General features: G+C 53.6%; 1 protein-coding gene across 1 annotated transcript; it reads right to left on the bottom strand.

The window, feature by feature from the left end:
* Nucleotides 1–250: 250 nt before the first annotated feature.
* Nucleotides 251–17,031, bottom strand: CLN6 (CLN6 transmembrane ER protein). Its single transcript, XM_081113351.1, has 7 exons — nucleotides 16,908–17,031; nucleotides 9,999–10,113; nucleotides 6,300–6,398; nucleotides 5,096–5,284; nucleotides 4,723–4,778; nucleotides 3,577–3,699; nucleotides 251–1,771 (listed from the first exon to the last, which is right to left on the bottom strand). Exons 1-7 carry the CDS (start codon nucleotides 16,982–16,984, stop codon nucleotides 1,501–1,503), a joined length of 930 nt encoding a protein of 309 aa, XP_080969477.1. The 5' UTR covers nucleotides 16,985–17,031; the 3' UTR covers nucleotides 251–1,500.
* Nucleotides 17,032–17,110: the final 79 nt, after the last annotated feature.

The following is a 17,110-nucleotide window of genomic DNA, read 5'->3' as shown; positions in this document are numbered from 1 at the left end:
TTCTCCTGTGAAGAGGGCTGGGACTGACCTAGGCCCTTCTCACCGCCACCTCTCCCCAACGCAGGGATCCTACAAAGTGGCACGGGGGGCCAGTGTCAGCACCTGCTCCTGGCCAGATGGGGCCGAGTGGGCCCTTGGGGTCTGCCCAGTGCTCGTGCCTGGGCCCCAGACCAGCCACTCTCTGCCTTGCTCTAGGACCTCCCTCCCTCCTGCTTCCCCAATTCACAAAGCAGCAGCCCCAGCCAGGCTTGGCTTCCACACTGCCTTTATTCACACCTCTCCCCACCTGATGCTGCTGGCAGACAGGGACTGACCAGGGGCTGGGGGACCTCTGAGGGGGCTTCAGAGGGACCCCAACATGAAAGGAGAATCTGAGGCACAGGGCTCCCTGAGAACACAGGAGAGGAGGCAGGTCTGGGGAAAGCAAGAGAGGCCCCTTTGAGACCCACAGGTACATGGGGGCCAGTGCTAGCTGGCTGTGTGAAGTTTGCAGTGCCTGGGAGAAGGGGGGGCGGCACCCTGCTGGGAATGAGGCTCCCTTTTCTGGGAGAAGGGCCCAGGCAGAAGGCTGAGAGTCAGACCAAGACAAGGCTGCGTGGAGAAAGGCTCAACCCTGCCCCCACCCGCTGCAGGAGTTCGGAGAAGAGCCAGTGTGAGCTGGGTTTCGGATGCAGCTCAGAGCCTAGTCAGGCTATTGCAGTGGGGCCACAATTCTCCTGGAGGCAGAGCTGCTGGAGTGCAACCACTGCCAGACCACACAATCTGCTGGCGGTTAGGGGAGTGGGCTGGTCTGTGGGCCCTCGGGGTTGGGTGGCTCAGCACCCCATGCAACCTGAGGTGGGGTGAGGGCCTGGGGTTCACATATCCCTTCCAGGGTTCGAGGACAGTGTCAGGATGGAACTACTCTATCCCTCGGCTGCCCAAGAGGAGACTGCAACCAGCCCACCGACCCACTTTGGAGCCCTTGGCCCATCTAGTGCAAATGAAGCCGAGAAGGGAGGTGCTTGCTCAGCGATACACAGAACAGCCTTGGGACCTATGTGATCTGGCTTCCGGGTCAGGGTGGGCCTGAGGAGTGGGCCAGATGGTGGGTGACACGCCAAATGCCCTCCCCACGGCCCTCCCCAGGCCTCTCCTGTACGGTCTCAGAGAACTTCCCAGGAAGAAGGCGTCAGCCCTGAGCAGTGAATTGAGAGGGAAGGCAGTGCCCACATCTTGGCCTAAAACAAAATCCCATCTTGAAAAGATCCAAACCAAACAGAAACTTGCCCAGAACAACGGAGTCTCCTGGTGATGTACACCACGCACGCGCCCATGCACACACAAACACACCCTCCGTGCACACAATGTGTACTCACTCATGTTCTCAGTTGTGGTTACACACGTGGGTGGACACACACGCACACACTCATGTGCATGCACACACACACACCCTGTGCTCAGACACCCTCTATGGCCCATCTCCTGCCCAACGGAGCACCAGTGGCTGATGCCAGGGACTCAGTGTCGGCTGCTGACGTGGAGGGTGTAGAAGGCCCAGGGCTCAGGGACGTAGATGACGCCCGGGTACTTCTTCCTGAGTACCGGGTCACTCCACAGCCAGGCGACCCAGAGCGCCACCAGCAGGAGAGTGAGGGCGAAGGAGTAGAAGAGGAAGAGGCCATTGCTGTCCAGGAAGAGGCGCTTGCGCTTCTGGTGCAGGACGAGGGCCAGCATGGCGAAGAAGGTGAAGATGAAGAGGATGAAGATCTGGCCCTCGGTGACCAGGTACCTGAAGAGGCCAGTGAGGTGAGGCGGGTGCTATGACAGCCCTGCTTGGCACCCTTCCCGCCACCCAGGTACCAAGCTGCCCCCAGTCAGAATAGCTCATCTAATAAAGGCGCTCAGGAAACCATAACACTCTGAGCCACAGCCCATTTGACTTGAAGAGTTATTATTTTTTAAAATGTTGAGTTTGTTGCCAATATTTAAATAACAGAGTGCCTGAAAATGTGAATTTCTGGTTTGTCTGGTCACATTAGACTTGCATTCTCACATGACAATAACTGATTAGAGGGGAAAGCAGTGGCCCCGTTAGAGCATTATTCTACAGTTTGCCACAGTCCCCACCATTCCCTGTTGCCTCGCTTCGCTTGATGTACTAACTTGGTTCCTGTAGGCATTTGAATTTGGAAATGCAACTGCAATTTATGGGGGTTGTCGTTACTGTCTCCTTGCAGGCTGGGACACAGTCTCAGATCTCCCAGGGTTCCTTGCAGCTCCAAAGGCAGCACCTAGCACATGGCCAGGAACTCAGGGACACTTGTTGGAGGGCTTCAGAGAGGCTATCGGGCCCATTCCCTGCCTCTAGAGCAGCGGTTCTCAACCTGTGGGTCGTGACCCCTTTGGCGGTCGAACAACTCTTTCACAGGGGTCACCTAAGACCATCCTGCATATCAGATATTTACATTACGATTCATAACCGTAGCAACATTACAGTTATGAAGTAGCAACGAAAATAATTTTATGGTTGGGTCACAACATGAGGAACTGTATTTAAAGGGCCAGAAGGTTGAGAACCACTGCTCTAGAGAGAACCCCAATGCTGACCCATTCAGGAACGATAGCTCGGCAGCTGTGTGACCTTGGGGAATTTACATGACATCTTAAAGCCTGGGTTCTTACTCATAAAGGGGGCATACGTGGCCCTATCTCTCAAGGTTGCTGACAAGAGCTGTGTCCTGTGCTTGGTGGCTGGTACTACGGTGGCTATCACGGCACTGACACGCTATGGCTGCAAGTTGGGCAGGAAGCTCTTTCCCATGTCGGACCTCTTGCCCTCTTGCTGTAGCTGACACCCATTTCTTTTAATCCCGTCTTCAGGGGGCAAACAGGGTCACCCTGGTGGACCCTCTCAGCCAGTCGGGGGACAGACCCTGGAGGGGGGCTGCAGCTGGCCCGGGAAGGAGGTCCTTTCCATTTGATGAAGGCTTCCCATTAGAGAAGGGCCAGTCCTTCCTGTGACACCCACAGCACTCCCCCCCGGCCCCCTCATTACCACCACCGGAGCCTGACTTCAGGCGGAAGTGACAGGAGGGGTAGAGCTTGCTCCTCTGTAATGGGAAGACAGAGCTGGAGGGAAGACAGGTGGGGAGCTCCTGAGGCCATGGAATTAGCTGTCACCACCACGTGCTTTACAGTCAATAAAGGCCTCCCCTCTCCCCTGCATTCTCACCATCTCCTGGGGGGGAGACAAGCAGGCATTTCCCCCATTTCACAGGGACGGAAACCGAGACCCGGGGGCTCCACAGGGCTTGGTGTTAGAGATGGAGTCTCTTGCCCCAAAGTTGCACTGGGATCTGGGAGGCGGGCACAGGGTAGAAGGACATGCGGATGGAAAGAGCAAACTCAGGCCTGGCTTCCTGGTAACAGACAGGCCCCCACATGCCACAGTCCCCCCTAGAAGAGGAAGCAGGGCTCCAACAGGGAGGTCGCACCTGCAGTCACAGAGCAGCTCTGTGGTCAAGAGCACATTCTCACTGCCTGGCTCACTGAGTGCGCCCTGCACCCGCCAACCCAGGTCCCATGCCCACTCACCAGTAGTACAGGCCACTGGGCACCACCAGGAGCAGGGCCGCCCCTGGCACCGAGCTCTCGGCTTTGGTGGGAGTGAAACAGCCGCTGAAGTACATGAAGAGGATGAGGAAGAAGGGGATGTACCTGCAACAGGGAAGCCAATGCCTCAGAGGCCTGCCGGCCGCCCCTCCCAGCCGCCCCCTCCCCACCGATCCCTGTACTGGTTTCTGGCAACATCCCATGCAGTGTCCCGGCTGATTCACAGAACGCTGCTTTGGGGAGCACACTCAGTCCCTGCCAGCCTTTCCGGGGCTGGGCTCCCGCTGGGGTGGGAAGGAAGTGGCGAAGAGGCCCACATGCAAACCAGAGGCCACAGGCTGGGGAGGATGGGCTGCTCCTTCCACCCTGCTCTGGCCCCTCCTTCACTGTGTGTGAGGGTGCCTCTGCCTCAGGCAGAGCCCCACAGGAGCCCAGCCTCTCACTGGCCGGGAAGCAGGTGTGTCAGGGAGAGGCCCGAGGTCCAGGTGAACAGAACAGCACCTGCTGGGGGCCTCCAAGGAGCTCCGTGAGCCCCTTCGCTCACAGCCCACAGCCTCACCCTCTTCCACGCACACGTCTCCCCCGAAAGGACCCCACCTCCTCCCGCACACAGGCGGCTCTGCCCACGCACCCCTTCTCTTCTCACGTCCCATCGTGTCTCCTTCCCCACCCTCCTCATGCCCCCAACAGGTGCCCCTACATCCTATGTCCTCTCCTCTTTCAGGCCTCTGGGCCTCTCTCCTCCTCCATCCCCAGAGGCTGAGGCCTGACACGGTGGGGGCGCGGGGCGGGGGGTGGGGGGGCATGTTTATCAGCAGGATGACCTCTTTCTCCATGGGTTGCAGGCTCTCCGGCCGGGCGAGGGCGAGACGGCCGCTCGCTGCCCTCTAGTGGCCGCCGCGGGCACCGCCCGGCCGGGAGGAGGTCGAGGGAAGCCAGGGCCCCGGGTCTCTCCAGAGCGGAGCTCACAGCAGGGGGCGGGGGGAGAGAACCCATCCCAGCCGCTGTGCTCGACACCTGGGGGCCCCAGGCCCGAGTCTTGCCCAGTGTCCCCGGGGCTGGCGGTAGAGCTTGGGGGGGGGGGGGGGGGGGAGGGGCCTGCGGAGACAGACTGGCCCCATCACTCACCACATGCAGTGGCCCAGGTACTCATCATAGTAGTAAAGCAGCTCGAAGGAGTCGATCTGAGGGCGCAGGGGGACAGGGTTAGAGGGAGGTGCTTCGGGAGGGCGCTGGCCACAAGCCCCCTGGTCCCCCTCTCCTCCCCCAGGCCTCCCCCAGCTGTCCTCACTCCCTGCCCTCCTGCAGAAGGCTCCCCCCACCACCACCCTCCTGGAGTTCAGCGTGCACCCCCTAGTGACAGAGTGCCCTCCCTGGCAGAGTGCCTTCAGCAAAGGCCTTCCTTGCACAGTGATGGGCGCGGCATCTCTCTGGCCTCCGGGGCAGGCTGTACCGCAGGGCTCACATGCGGGGGGGAGGGCGGGAAGGGGGGCGACCTCACCAGCGTCTCCGGCTTCAGATTCTTGATGATGGGGTTCTCCCGGACCGACAGGTGGTGCTGGTAGCCACTGAAGAGCAGGCGGTGGTTCACGGAGTCGCCCACCAGGTGGATGCTGGCGCCCATGATGAAGGTGATGATGCTGATGTAGATGATGGAGCGAGGCAAGGTGCGCGGCGAGCGCTCGATGAGCTGAGGGCAGAGAGAGGCCCAGCAGTAGGGCCGGCCTCCATCACAACAGGAGACACCCTGTGTGCACCCCTCCCTCGCACCTGGGGTGGGATGGATGCCGCCGGCTGGAACGGCTGGAACGTCTCTCACCAATTGGGGGGTCCCTTGGGCCAGCGCAGCCTCCAGGCTCCCACACCATCCCTGTGAGCCCCGCAGGGCCAAGGGCACAGCACCCCCTTTCCCCAGAGAGGAAACAGGGGGGCCAGCTCACTGCCCAAGGTTACACACCAGCCACCTACGCTGGGACTGCCAGGCCTTCAACACAGGCGCTGGGGCCCCAGGTTCAGGCCTCCCACCGCCCCGCTGTGCCCCAGGCTGGGCGGGTCTGTTGAGACGCTCAGATTCCTGAGCTACCAATCCATGGCAAACACAAAAAAATGGCAGGGATGGAGCAGGTGCTTCAGAAATTAAGTTATTTAACCGAGGACCCCTCTGAATGTTGCGATTATACATTTATAACTTTTGGAGATTTGAAATACCTTTCTAACAACAAAACGATGGGGATAGTAGATGGTGACATAGTTTAAGACCCCTTGTGTGGCAAAACGCGAAGCCGGCAGCCCTGGCTAGCTCTGCTCCCAGTGGCATCTCAAAGTCAGGGATCTCCAGGCCAGAGGATCCAGTTCTCCTTCTGCTGCTGCGAGTCCTGTCACCTGGCCCTGACTTGCCTTCCCAAATGGTCTCCCACCTCTTCCGAGGCAACCCAGTCACGCCTGCCTCAGCCTCCCAAAATGTGCGATGGTTTCCCAAGCCTGGCCTTGTCTGCAGGTCCTTCTGCTTGAATGCCGCTCCCACCTCACCCCTCACAGCAGGCTGAGGTCCAGATCAAACGCCTCTCCTTGAGGAGGCCTTCTCCATCCCTCCCAGCCAGAGGCAGCCCCGCCTCCCCTGGGCCCCGGGCTCTGGATCAGGCAGGGGAAGCCTGGGACACGCTCAATGAGGGTGGAAAGGGAGGGCAAGGAGGCTGGGACTGTACCTTGAGCAGGAGAAAGGGCGTGATGATGTTGTAGGCCATGTGGAAGTAGTCCCCCACGCTGGGCTTGTTGAGCGGGAACCATTCGAGAGGGAACACCAGCTGGGGAGAAGGGGAGGAGTGGTGTTCACCAGGCACAGCCCCAGGAGGCTCAGGGAGTCGGCCCCCACCTCCTCCCCCCACCTCCTCCTCACGCTCTTAATTCTCTCTGGGATTTCTTGGGATCCTCTGGGCAGCCCTAAGGCAAAGGTGTTTCCAGACAGAGAAACAGTCCCAGAGCAGGTAGACTTGTCCCCAGGCACACAGTAGGCACAAATCCAGGCCTGACCCTGTCCTGTGTCCCTCCTCCCTGTGGGGACCACATAAATGTGCCTGGGCACTGGCCTGGTAGATGGAAGTTCCTTTGGGACTCAGTGGTGCCACCAACTTTCCTAGTGACCCTGGGCAAGTCCTTCCCCTCTCTAGGGTTTCCCCATCTGTAACACAAGAAATGTGGCCCCGGGGTCCACATGGGCTCTCTAGTTCCTATGATGAGGACAAGCTCTTCTGGTCAGTGGGCCCGGGGGTGGAAATGCCCCATCTACCGAGCAGATGGGCTGCTTCTGAATCAGATTAAGGGTGTACATTAGGGAAAAAGGAGAAAATGAGTTCTTCAAAATAGCCTCAATTCTTCCTTTCCTACCTTCCCTGAGAGAGGAGGCAGGCCAGGGGCAGTGCTTCCTACTGGTCTACCCAGGGAGTCCTGGCCTCGTGGGGGGTCAGTGTGAAAACCCTTGTTCACGGTCAAAACATTACGCTCACACACCACCACCACCAAACTAAACTTCCAGTATCTGTTGATTGAGAACAGGTATAATGACCAAAATTTTCCATTAAAATTTTTATCTCTTTTAACTCAAAAATGCCACATTGGATAAAACTAATCTGTAGAAACTCCTGGGATACAGAAATCTCAATCTCTTTCTCTTTCTTACTCGTGTGTGTACCTCTATATCTATAGCAAGATATACATGGTGGCTGACATATTCTTTGTGATAGCAAAATGCCAGAAATAGGCCAACTCTTCAACCAAATACAGTGGGGCCTTGACTTACGAGTTTAATTCGTTCCATGACGGAGCTCATAACTCAAATTACTCGTATGTCAAATCACTGTGACGTCTGCTGCGCCAACTAGCGGTGGGGTATCTGAAGCTGGCTCGTAACTCGAATTTTTTTGAGCTTGGACTCAAAGCAAAAAATCGGCCGAGAGACGGCTCGTATCTCAAAAAAAAACTCGTTAGTCGGGACACTCGTAAGTCAAGGCCCCACTGTATGACTAGCCGAATACACTATAGTACATATTTACAATAGAAGGTTCAGTAGCCATTAACAGAAATGACATCGTATTTGTACCGACATTGAAAGTTCTTCATGATAAAGTAAAACAAGCACGTTGTAGAATAAGATACAAAGTAAAATCTCACTTTGGTTAGGAAAAGAAAAAAGATGTGTATGTATGTCTGTACCAGTAGAGAAAGGAGTGGAAGGATGTGCCCCCAACTGCCAGGGATGGGACTAGAAAGGGAGAGTCTCACTTCTCTGTACACCTGGGTACGAACTGACCTGTTACAGCTACTACATACTACTTCTATAGCTGGTCAAAGGTTTCACGTGGTAGTTATTACCATGCATGTATTTGAAAAGCTCCAGTGTATACACGAACTTTTCAAATGCATATTCTCCCCACAAGCCCACGTGGGGTCGGAGTGGCCACAGCAACTCTGGGCAGGATGAGACTGAGTCCTGCGGAGTGAGGAGAGCCAGGAGCAGGCTCTCCTCATCTCTCCCGTCCGCAGAGCACCAGTCCGATGGGCAGCTCCTATGTCCTCCAATATGTGGGACCTTCATGTTGGAAGGGGACTCAGTGCAGCTAGTTCGCGAGTCTTCTTACAGTTGAGGGAACTGAAGCCCAAATGACAGTGACTTGCCCGTGTCACCCAAAACCTGACCAGGCATCCTGACTCCTGGCTCAGTCCCTTTTCTTTCTCCTACATTAAAAACAATAACACATTTTCAGAAAGGAGAAGCAGCATCCACCATAGCTCTTCCCTGACACACTACCAGGAACGCTGCTCTTCACCCGTTTCGTCTTTGTGTCATGTATACAAGACTGTTAGGGTTGTCACTGACTTGGAACCAGTCAGTATGCGTGTCACTCATGCACCTCTTTTCTCCTTAAACATTCCAGGTTGCTCTATGGTATCCATAGTTCTTGCTTACATGGCCAGGTAATTCTATACTGAAAACACTTGCAAGTTTTGGCTATTGTAAGCAAAGCTGCAACCAACATCTTTGGGTATAAAGCCTGTTGTCTCTAGCTGATTATGCCTTCAGGCAGATTCTTGGAAGGGATTTTACTAGGTCAGACGGGATGAACAGCCTGGCTGCCTTGGCTCAGTGGTTGAGCATTGAACCAGGAGGTCACAGGTTCAATTCCCAGTCAGGGCACATGCCCAGGTTGCAGGCTCAATCCTCAGTAGAGGGCCTGCAGGAGGCAGCTGATCAGCGATTCTCTCTCATCATTGATGTTTCTATCTCTCTCTCTCTCCCTTCTACTCTGAAATCAATTTTTAAAAAATAATAAAAAAATATTGTTTTTAAAAAAAGGAGGGATGAACACAGCAGATTCTGGAGATATATATGATGGGAAGGGGTGCACATGCTGGCTCCTCCACTTGCTAGTTGGGTGAGCTTGAGCCAGTTACCCTCTCTATCCTCAAGTCTCCTGTGTCAAGTTGAGATTAATAATAGTGTTGATATAAGAACTAAGTAAGTTTAACCACAGAAAGAGCTTAGAACAGGGTAAGCATTTAGTGTATGTTAGCTGCTATGTCTACCTTACTCTTATCAATATTCATTCAATAGGTATATTGAGCACTTATCACGCCAGGCACTATTCTAGGTACTATTATCACCTTGACAAACTGCTTTCCAAAAGGGCTTTGCTAATTCGCACTATCACCAGCAAATACAAAGTTTCAGCAGAGGATATTGTTATCTTTATCACCCCACATGAAAATTAACAATTTGGTACACGGTGGTACCTTCTTCAAATTTTTCACATTGTTATCTATCTATCTATCTATCTATCTATCTATCTATCCATCATCTATCACCACCAGGGAGGGGCTTTGGTGCTCTCCCAGTATTAACCTCCTCTGTGGAGGCCGCCACTGCACGCTGAGGCATGAAGTGGTCTTGGAGGGAAGGGGACAGTTTCACAGATGGCCCAAATTACCTGAAGGTCAGTCATATAGAACATGCGAAATCAGCCTATACTCTTCACCTCCAGAAAAACAATACTATCCCAAGGCTATGGGGCAGCCAGCGGGAGGCTCTGCTTTCTTTCCCACCCTCCTCTAGCTTGATCTGGAGGTGAGACACGGTGGGTGGCACAGTCTGGCTGCAGAGCCACCATTTCCAATATGGGAGTCGGGCACAGTGTGACTGTTCAGGCCCCAGACCCCCTCCCCTACTTGCTGGTAGTTGCCTCACTGGCCGCAGTCACAGGGTCAAAGGACATGAAGTCATCCAGGCCTATTTTCGCAGTTTACCAGTAGGGGGAATGTCTTGTCGAAGGTCACTCAAGGTCACTGAGCTAATTCAAGTCGCACTGTTTCCTCACTGCTGGCTGGGGCTCTGTCCACAGCTTCACACTCACCATGGCAATGGGGCGGCCAAAGTCCAGAACCCAGTTCTGCAGGGTGAAGTAGAACCAGAGGTCAAGGTGAAAGGGAGCCGTGCCGGCGGCCTCCTCAGCCTTGATGGAGCTGTGCCTGGGAAGGAACCAGACGGAGGGCTCAGTGCTTCTCCCTCCCACGGGGACCTCCTCACCGCCCCACCCTCCTCAGTGAGCCACGGAAAGGTCTGGGAATTTGGGGGCAGGAGGAAACACACATAATTAAATTCTAGGAAAAGAATTTTGCAGGAAATACTGGGGTCTGGGCCTGGGCCTGTGGCCAAGGGGAAGGTGTCCTGAAAATGAACTCCAGCTGCCCTGACTCCAGCTTCTCTGTGATTCAGGAAGAAAGCTGCCAAACAGGCGTCATAACTGTCGGGTTTTCTCACCTATAAAATGATGAGGAAATCAAACAGGGGAAAGAATGCAAACGCAGCTGAAAAACATGAAACATAACGATGGGTGATAGTCGCTAACCTTTACTGAACACTTATTATATGTTCTGGGCACTATTTACATTATAGCTGTTTACATGTATTACCTCATTTACCTGTTTTAATCTTCACAGAAATCTTTTGAGGTTGGTCTATTACCCCTATTTTATAAGTGAAAACAGGCCCAAGGTATTAAGCAACTTGCCCAGTTAACACTGCTAAATATGTGAACCTAAATGACGAGCCTTTAGAGCTTCTATTTTTTAACCTCCAGCCCATTACTGTGTCTACAGTGATTGGCCTGTGGGGTGGGCATGTGACTTGAGTTGGACCAATCAGAGCCCTCTAGTGAAATCTGCCTCATAGATTGTAGACTAGGATGAACAGGGTCTCCCTCCCCTAGGTTCCTAACCACGAGAATGTATGAATGGGACTGTGGTATGCCTCTTCTCACCAGTCCACAGCGAGACCTAAGACGGATGCCAGCGGACAGGCTGATGTGACAGCCATGGCAAGAAGTGGAGCACCATCTGCTAATACATCATTGGATGCCTGTCCCTCCTGAGAGGCAGTTAGCCTCGGCTCTTCACTGATGAGCTGAAGTCCAAGGGCCACCTCCTCCAGAAAGGTTCCCTGATGAAGCTTTTCCCTAAGCTCCACTGCAGGGACTGCTTCATCTCGAGCTTGCAGCCTGGCCATGACATCACAGCGCTGGGGTTTTCCTCTCTTATCTAGACCCTCAAGAAGAGGAGTGACCTTTAAGTTTCTCTCAATTCACCCACCTCCCCATCAGAGTCCAAATCCTCTTCACAGCACCCCTGCTACTACTTGCACACCTCCAGGGACAGGCAGCTCACTACTTCCTAAGATGCTTGCGGTGTGAGCTTTATTATCCCATTTGTGCCAAGAACAAAAACGATGTGACATGGATTTGTATTCTCCAGAGTTCTCAGCTCAGTGCCTGGCTTAGGCTCAGGGGTTACTGGCTGATTTGAAACAATCTCAATTACCAGTTACGCATTCTTTTTAGTGGCAGGCATTAGCTTAAAGGCACCAGAAAGGCTTTCCTGTCAAGGCTGCTATTGCTTCCATGCCTTTCCAGGATTCTTTTCAGTCATTTCCAAGAAGGGCCCCACTGGTAGAGGAGCTGTGGGACTGGGCAGGCAAGCTGCTGGGGGATCTTATCCTCTGGTCGCAGGCAAGACAGGTGGAGTGGCCTTTACCCCAGGTGAGCTCAGTCTTTCTGTGCCCTCGACGCAGCGCCCCCACCGCTGATCAGGTCTGACTGTGCTACGCTAAGAGCTTCACCTGCACATCTCATCTCATCCTCACAGCAATACCAGGAAGCAGGGCGTTTCCTCTCCTGTTTTACAGATAAGGAGACGGCAGCTTACAGGCACGATGTGCTTAGCCAATGTCACTCCTGCTTAACCAAGGTCTCCCCTTTTTACAAGGAAAAAGGGGAGAAAAAGTCCTGAGAGTGTTCACATTCCCAGTTCCAGGCATTCCGAAGGCCAGGGATTTGACCACATGAGCCAAAACATTCACTTTGCTATGACGCTACCGTTCACACTGGCTTTCTGTCACTTGCAACCCAAGAGTCCTGAATAGCACAGAATTCAAAACTGGGTCTGCAGGAATTGAAGACCTGTGCTCTTAATCGCTTGCTATTCTGTTCATTCGAATAAGCCATGCAGCATATTAGGAGATCAACTTAGAGAGGGCTCAGTGCAGCCTGGAGCAGTACACAGGGCACAGAGGGGAGCCTCAAAGCATGGAAGGGTGGATTTAACCAGGCAGAAAAGCAGCAGGAGAGCAGATCCCAGGCCTGGAGGTGGAAGTAAGAAAGGCACTGCATGGAGTTGAGATGCATGGCTTACGGTGGGGAAGAGAAGGGAGGGACTGGCCTTCAGATTGGGTAGATACTCAGGAACTAAGTGCAAGGACTGCTCAGGGTTCTGAGCCCAGTGACTGGGGCCCCGCCCTGGCCCTGCCCTTCGCGACCATCAGCGCAAGGCCTCAGAAGGCAGACGGTGATAACCACCAGGCCCGAAGAACTTGTATGGAGAAGGAGGATAAGAGTCCTCAGTGTGCTGTTCCAGAAACTTCCAAACTGGGCAAAGAGAAGGATGTCTGGTGCAGGGAAGAAAGGCGTTTTGAGAGCCTGGGAAAGCACGCAGGTGTAACCATATTAGAGGCTCAGTAATTATTTCCTCCTCCACCTCAGGAAGTGCCTCAGTCAGTGGGGATCCCTGCCATTAGCCCAACCTGGCTTAGCAGGACAGACACCCGACTTGGGAATCACTGATCAGCATCTAACTGTTTTTTGTTGTTGGCTCACTGACCATGGGAGGCAGATCATGGAGGGTGAAGTCATCCTCTCCCCATCCTGTCCTGGGGATGAACAACCTTAAGCTTTTCCCAAGTTGCTGACTCCACAGACTTCACACACTGCCCCCCACCCCAGCCTACATCAGCTCTAGTTCTCAATCATCAGCAACTACTGCTGAGAGCAATGCTGAAGGCACAATGGCAGGTAACCTGAAACAAGGCTGGCCTTTTCTCTCCTCCACAGCTTTACAAGCCCACCATATGGGGAAACTGACACCATAGCATTGGCAGTGCATACCGTACAGCTGGCGTATTCAAGGCAGTCAGCAGCATCTGCAAGACGCCTAGCAGAAAAGGAGGGGGCTGGCCATGGTGGAGTCAAGCAGGGACCATGAATAGGACTATCGACCGACTGATTTTGGTTCTATATAAAGAATGGTGAAATATCTGACATGATGCAAAGTTTGAACAAAAAATGAGGAAATAAAGGGAAATAAGAGGGGAAAAACAAAGGCAGTTAGAAACTCCAGGAAAAACAAAAGCAATATAAGAAAGAACATGTAACTGCTAACTATAACTTCATTTTGTGGAGAACACTATTCACATGGCTTAACTAACGTAAATATTATATACTGATTTTCAAAGTTTAGAATCAACCCACAGATAAAACACTAAGGACACTATGGTTAAAAAACAGCAGGTAAATGTTGTCAACCTTGACAACTTAGAGTAAAACTATATATGACAGGAGTTGGAGGAAAGGGTAAAGACAGCTAAAGGCTAGAGTAAGCAGGGGACTAATATTCTCCTTTTAAAAAGTAATCAAGGGATACGGCCTACAGTTGACCAAAAACGAAATAAAGGCATATGCAATTCCCTAAGGCTACAAAGGTAACAAAGAGAAAGACTAAAAATAGTGATAAAAACACCACCTGCTGAAGATGAAGGAGGTATAAGTGAGCCAAATCATAATAGGGAAAAGTCAGTTGGTTAACATTAGCTTAGAGGATAAAATTGGTAAACCGAGACATAGCAGCTGAACATAGCTTTTAAGAGTGTGGACTTTGGCCCTGTCTGGTGTGCTCAGTGGTTAGAGTGTCAGTCCACACACTGAAGGGTTGCAGGTTCGATCCCCTCCCCGTCACAGTTGGGGTGCACAGGAGGCAACCAATCGATGTCTCTGTCACATCAATGTTCCCCCCCCCCACTCTAAAATCAATGGAAAAATATATTTGAGTGCTGGAGGCAAAGACCAAAAAGTGGTTAGCATAATAAATGCCAGAGGTCCTTCAGAAGGCTGAAGGACCTCGGGCTTTAGCAAGGGCTAAAAGCTATGCACTGATTGTTCTGTCAGAGACAATGGTGGCTGAAGGCAATCTCCTAACCTGATAATCTTGTACTTTTTACCAAACCTTACCATTGATGTCGGTTTGCTTTGCTAAAAGGCAAATGTATATTCTAGTAAATATAAAGCAGTGGGTCGGGAGATTCAGAGAGCTTCGCCCCCAGAGTGAAGCCTCTGCCTGGCTTTCCCCCATGCCGTCTAAATTTATATTTCTTGTCTACTGTATCCGTTAATGTCACAGCCCCTTCTCCAGATCCTTGAACCCTCGCTGCAAAAGGTTGCAGCATTTGAGAGAGGATTAACAGACAAACAAAAACCAAAAAGAGTGTGGACTTTGGAGACCACCTAAGTTCACATCCCAGACCTGCCACTAACCAGGTCTTGAGCAAGTTACTTACCTCCTGGACCTCAATGTTTTCATCTGTAAAATAGGGGATAATAGTAGATCCTATGTCAAGAGTTAAGATTGGATTAATATGTGCAAAAACTTACAGCAGGGTCTGGTCCACAGAAACTGCTACACCGTTCCTTATTATTGTCTATAATAATAAAAGCGTAATATGCTAATTAGACTGGACGAATGACCTCCCGGACAAGCCAGGGTTGCGAGGACTGAGGCAGCCGTTGAGGGCCCAGCCCCTTGCACAGATTTCGTGCATCCGGCCCCTAGTTTAGAAATTTTAATTTAACCGGTAGAAACAGCTAAAAGAAGCTAGCATGGTTGTTTCTGGTGCCAGAAAGAGGTAGAACAGGAGACCATTGCTTTTCACACTAAGCCCTCTGTGCTATTTTATTTAATCATGGGCATATATTGCTTTGATTATAATAAAAAAACACTGTCAACAGAGCAGGAATGCCTTGCAAGGTAATGAGCACCTTGTCATTAGAAGCATGTAAGGATGCAGCTGAGGAAATCCAAGCATCCTAGGAATTAGACAGGATGGTTCTACCTACTACCAAGAGCAGCAATGATAGCCAGAATGGACCCAGAGGCACCCAGTGAGGGTGACAGAGACACCCTGAGAGAGCAACCCCTTTACCCCAGTCCTAGGGAGCATCCTAGCTGATGGGAAGCTCACGCAGGAGTAAGGAGGGACATCACTTGTTAGCAACCAAAGTTGAGAAATAAGAGCAGAAACCAGAAGTCAGAAGCCCTGGGTTTAGGCCCTGGTTTTTTGTTGTTGTTAATCCTCACCCGAGGATATTTTTCCATTGATTTTCAGGGAGAGTAGAAGAGAGAGGGAAAGACAGAGAGAAACACTGATGTGAGAGAAACACATCAACTGGTTGCCTCCAGCACAAGCCCCAACCAGGGCCCCGGCCGGGGAGGAGCCTGTAACCAAGGTACATGCCCTTGACCAGAATCAAACCCAGGACCCTTTGGTCCGCAGGCCGTCACTCTATCCACTGAGCCAAACTGGCTAGGCCTAGGCTCTGGTTCTTACCAGCCAATGATGTAAACTCTCTGGGCCTCAGTTTCCCCATGTGCAAAATACAAAAAGACTAAGATGCTGCACCTTCCACGGCTCGCCTGTACCTGCAGAATAAAGGCTGCATCCTTAGCCTGCCAGCCGGAGCAGGAACTCAGGCGAGGCACACAGGGCCCGACTCTTTTCCGTTTTAATAATATATATTTTTATTGACTTCAGAGAGGAAGGGAGAGGGAGAGAGAGATAGAAACGATGATGAGAAAGAAGCATTGATCGCTGGCTGCCTCCTGCACACCCCACTCTGGCGATGGAGCTTGCAACCTGGGCATGTGCCCTGACCGGGAATGGAACCCCGACCTGGTTCAGAGGCTGACACTCAACCACGCTGGCTGGGCCAGGGCCCAGCTCTCACGTAGGCACTCACTCTCAGGGTTGTGCTCTGTCTGGAGAGTGTCTCCTTAAACGTTTCACTCTCGTCCCAGCCCTGCTGCCATTAAAGGTCCCTCACAACCAGTCTGTATCCTCCTGACACGGTACATCTGGTAAGCGCCAGGACCATCACACTCTTGGCCTTTCCCCAAACTCACGCCCTCTCGGAAACAGCCTTTCTTCCCTGTCACCTACTTCGTCCTTTGAGACTCAGCTCAAGTGCCGCTTCCTCCAAGAAGGCCTCCCAGATCCTTCCGTACTGTGAGCCCCTCCGGGCTTCACCTTGCCCACCCCCCTGGCTCAGCGCTGGGCGCACTAGAGATGCTGAATGAACGCTTGCTGAACACCATGTTTCTAGCGGAATGGAGGGAACGATTAGAAGGCGGCTTCCGCGCCTCTTCCTCTGCCCGGCCTGGTCCCGGCTGCATCAACCAATAACGTCTTCCCCGGGTGGCAGGAGGGTCAGCGACCACGTGAGGACGGCCCTTCCTCATTCTTTCTCTGGGGAGGACCGTCCACACTTCTCTGCTGTCTCATTTACACTCGCACACTCTTGGGTTCCCCGGGGCAGGGCGTGAGCCTCCTGATCACACCAGAATCCAAGTCCTAGTCGGGGTTGGAAGGACCCCGAGAACTTGGGGGTGGCACCGGGCTGGCAGGTGCGTTGGGGGCCCGAGTGAGCGGGGTGTCCTCTGGGCCCGCCGCCCCCACCCGGGGTCGCTCAGGCTCCTGGAGGGCTCTTCCCAGCTGAGCTCCGGTCTCCAGCCGCCCGGTGGCGCGGGTCGGGGCGGGAGCGGCTGCAGTGCAGGGAGCCCGGCCCGCAGGCAGCCTCCGACCCTCCCCGGGCTCCGCTCCTCCCCGGCCGCCCGCGCCCGGCCCGTGGAGGCGCCGCCGGTCCGCTGCTCCGCCGCCGCGCGCCCACCTGGCCTGCAGGAAGGAGGCGCCCGGCTGCGCGCCCGCCGCTCCCGGGTGCTGCCGCCTCCGCGCCGTCGCCTCCATGGCTGCCGGCCGCCGCCGGCCCCTCGGCTCTGCTTCCCGAGTCGGAGCGGGAGAGAAGGGCTCCGCGGGCGGCCGCGAATGCCGCGCGGGGGCGGGCCGGGGCGGGCCGGGGCGGGCCGGCCGGAG

This window comes from Myotis nattereri (genome assembly GCF_964212035.1).
Source record: "Myotis nattereri genome assembly, chromosome: 1".
Taxonomy (NCBI): Eukaryota; Metazoa; Chordata; class Mammalia; order Chiroptera; family Vespertilionidae; genus Myotis; species Myotis nattereri.
Note: the sequence above shows the minus strand (reverse complement) of the source record. Positions and strands in the feature narration are given on the sequence as shown.

Bases quoted from the DNA above. Each gene is read 5' to 3' on its own strand.
- CLN6 (XM_081113351.1), bottom strand. From the start codon at position 16,984: ATGGAGGCGACGGCGCGGAGGCGGCAGCACCCGGGAGCGGCGGGCGCG. The intron at 6,399-9,998 runs GTGAGTGTGAAG...CCTTCTCCCCAG, and splicing joins TTGGCCGCCCCATTGCCATG to CTGGTGTTCCCTCTCGAATG. The intron at 4,779-5,095 runs GTGAGGTCGCCC...CTGCGCCCTCAG, and splicing joins ATCTGAAGCCGGAGACGCTG to ATCGACTCCTTCGAGCTGCT.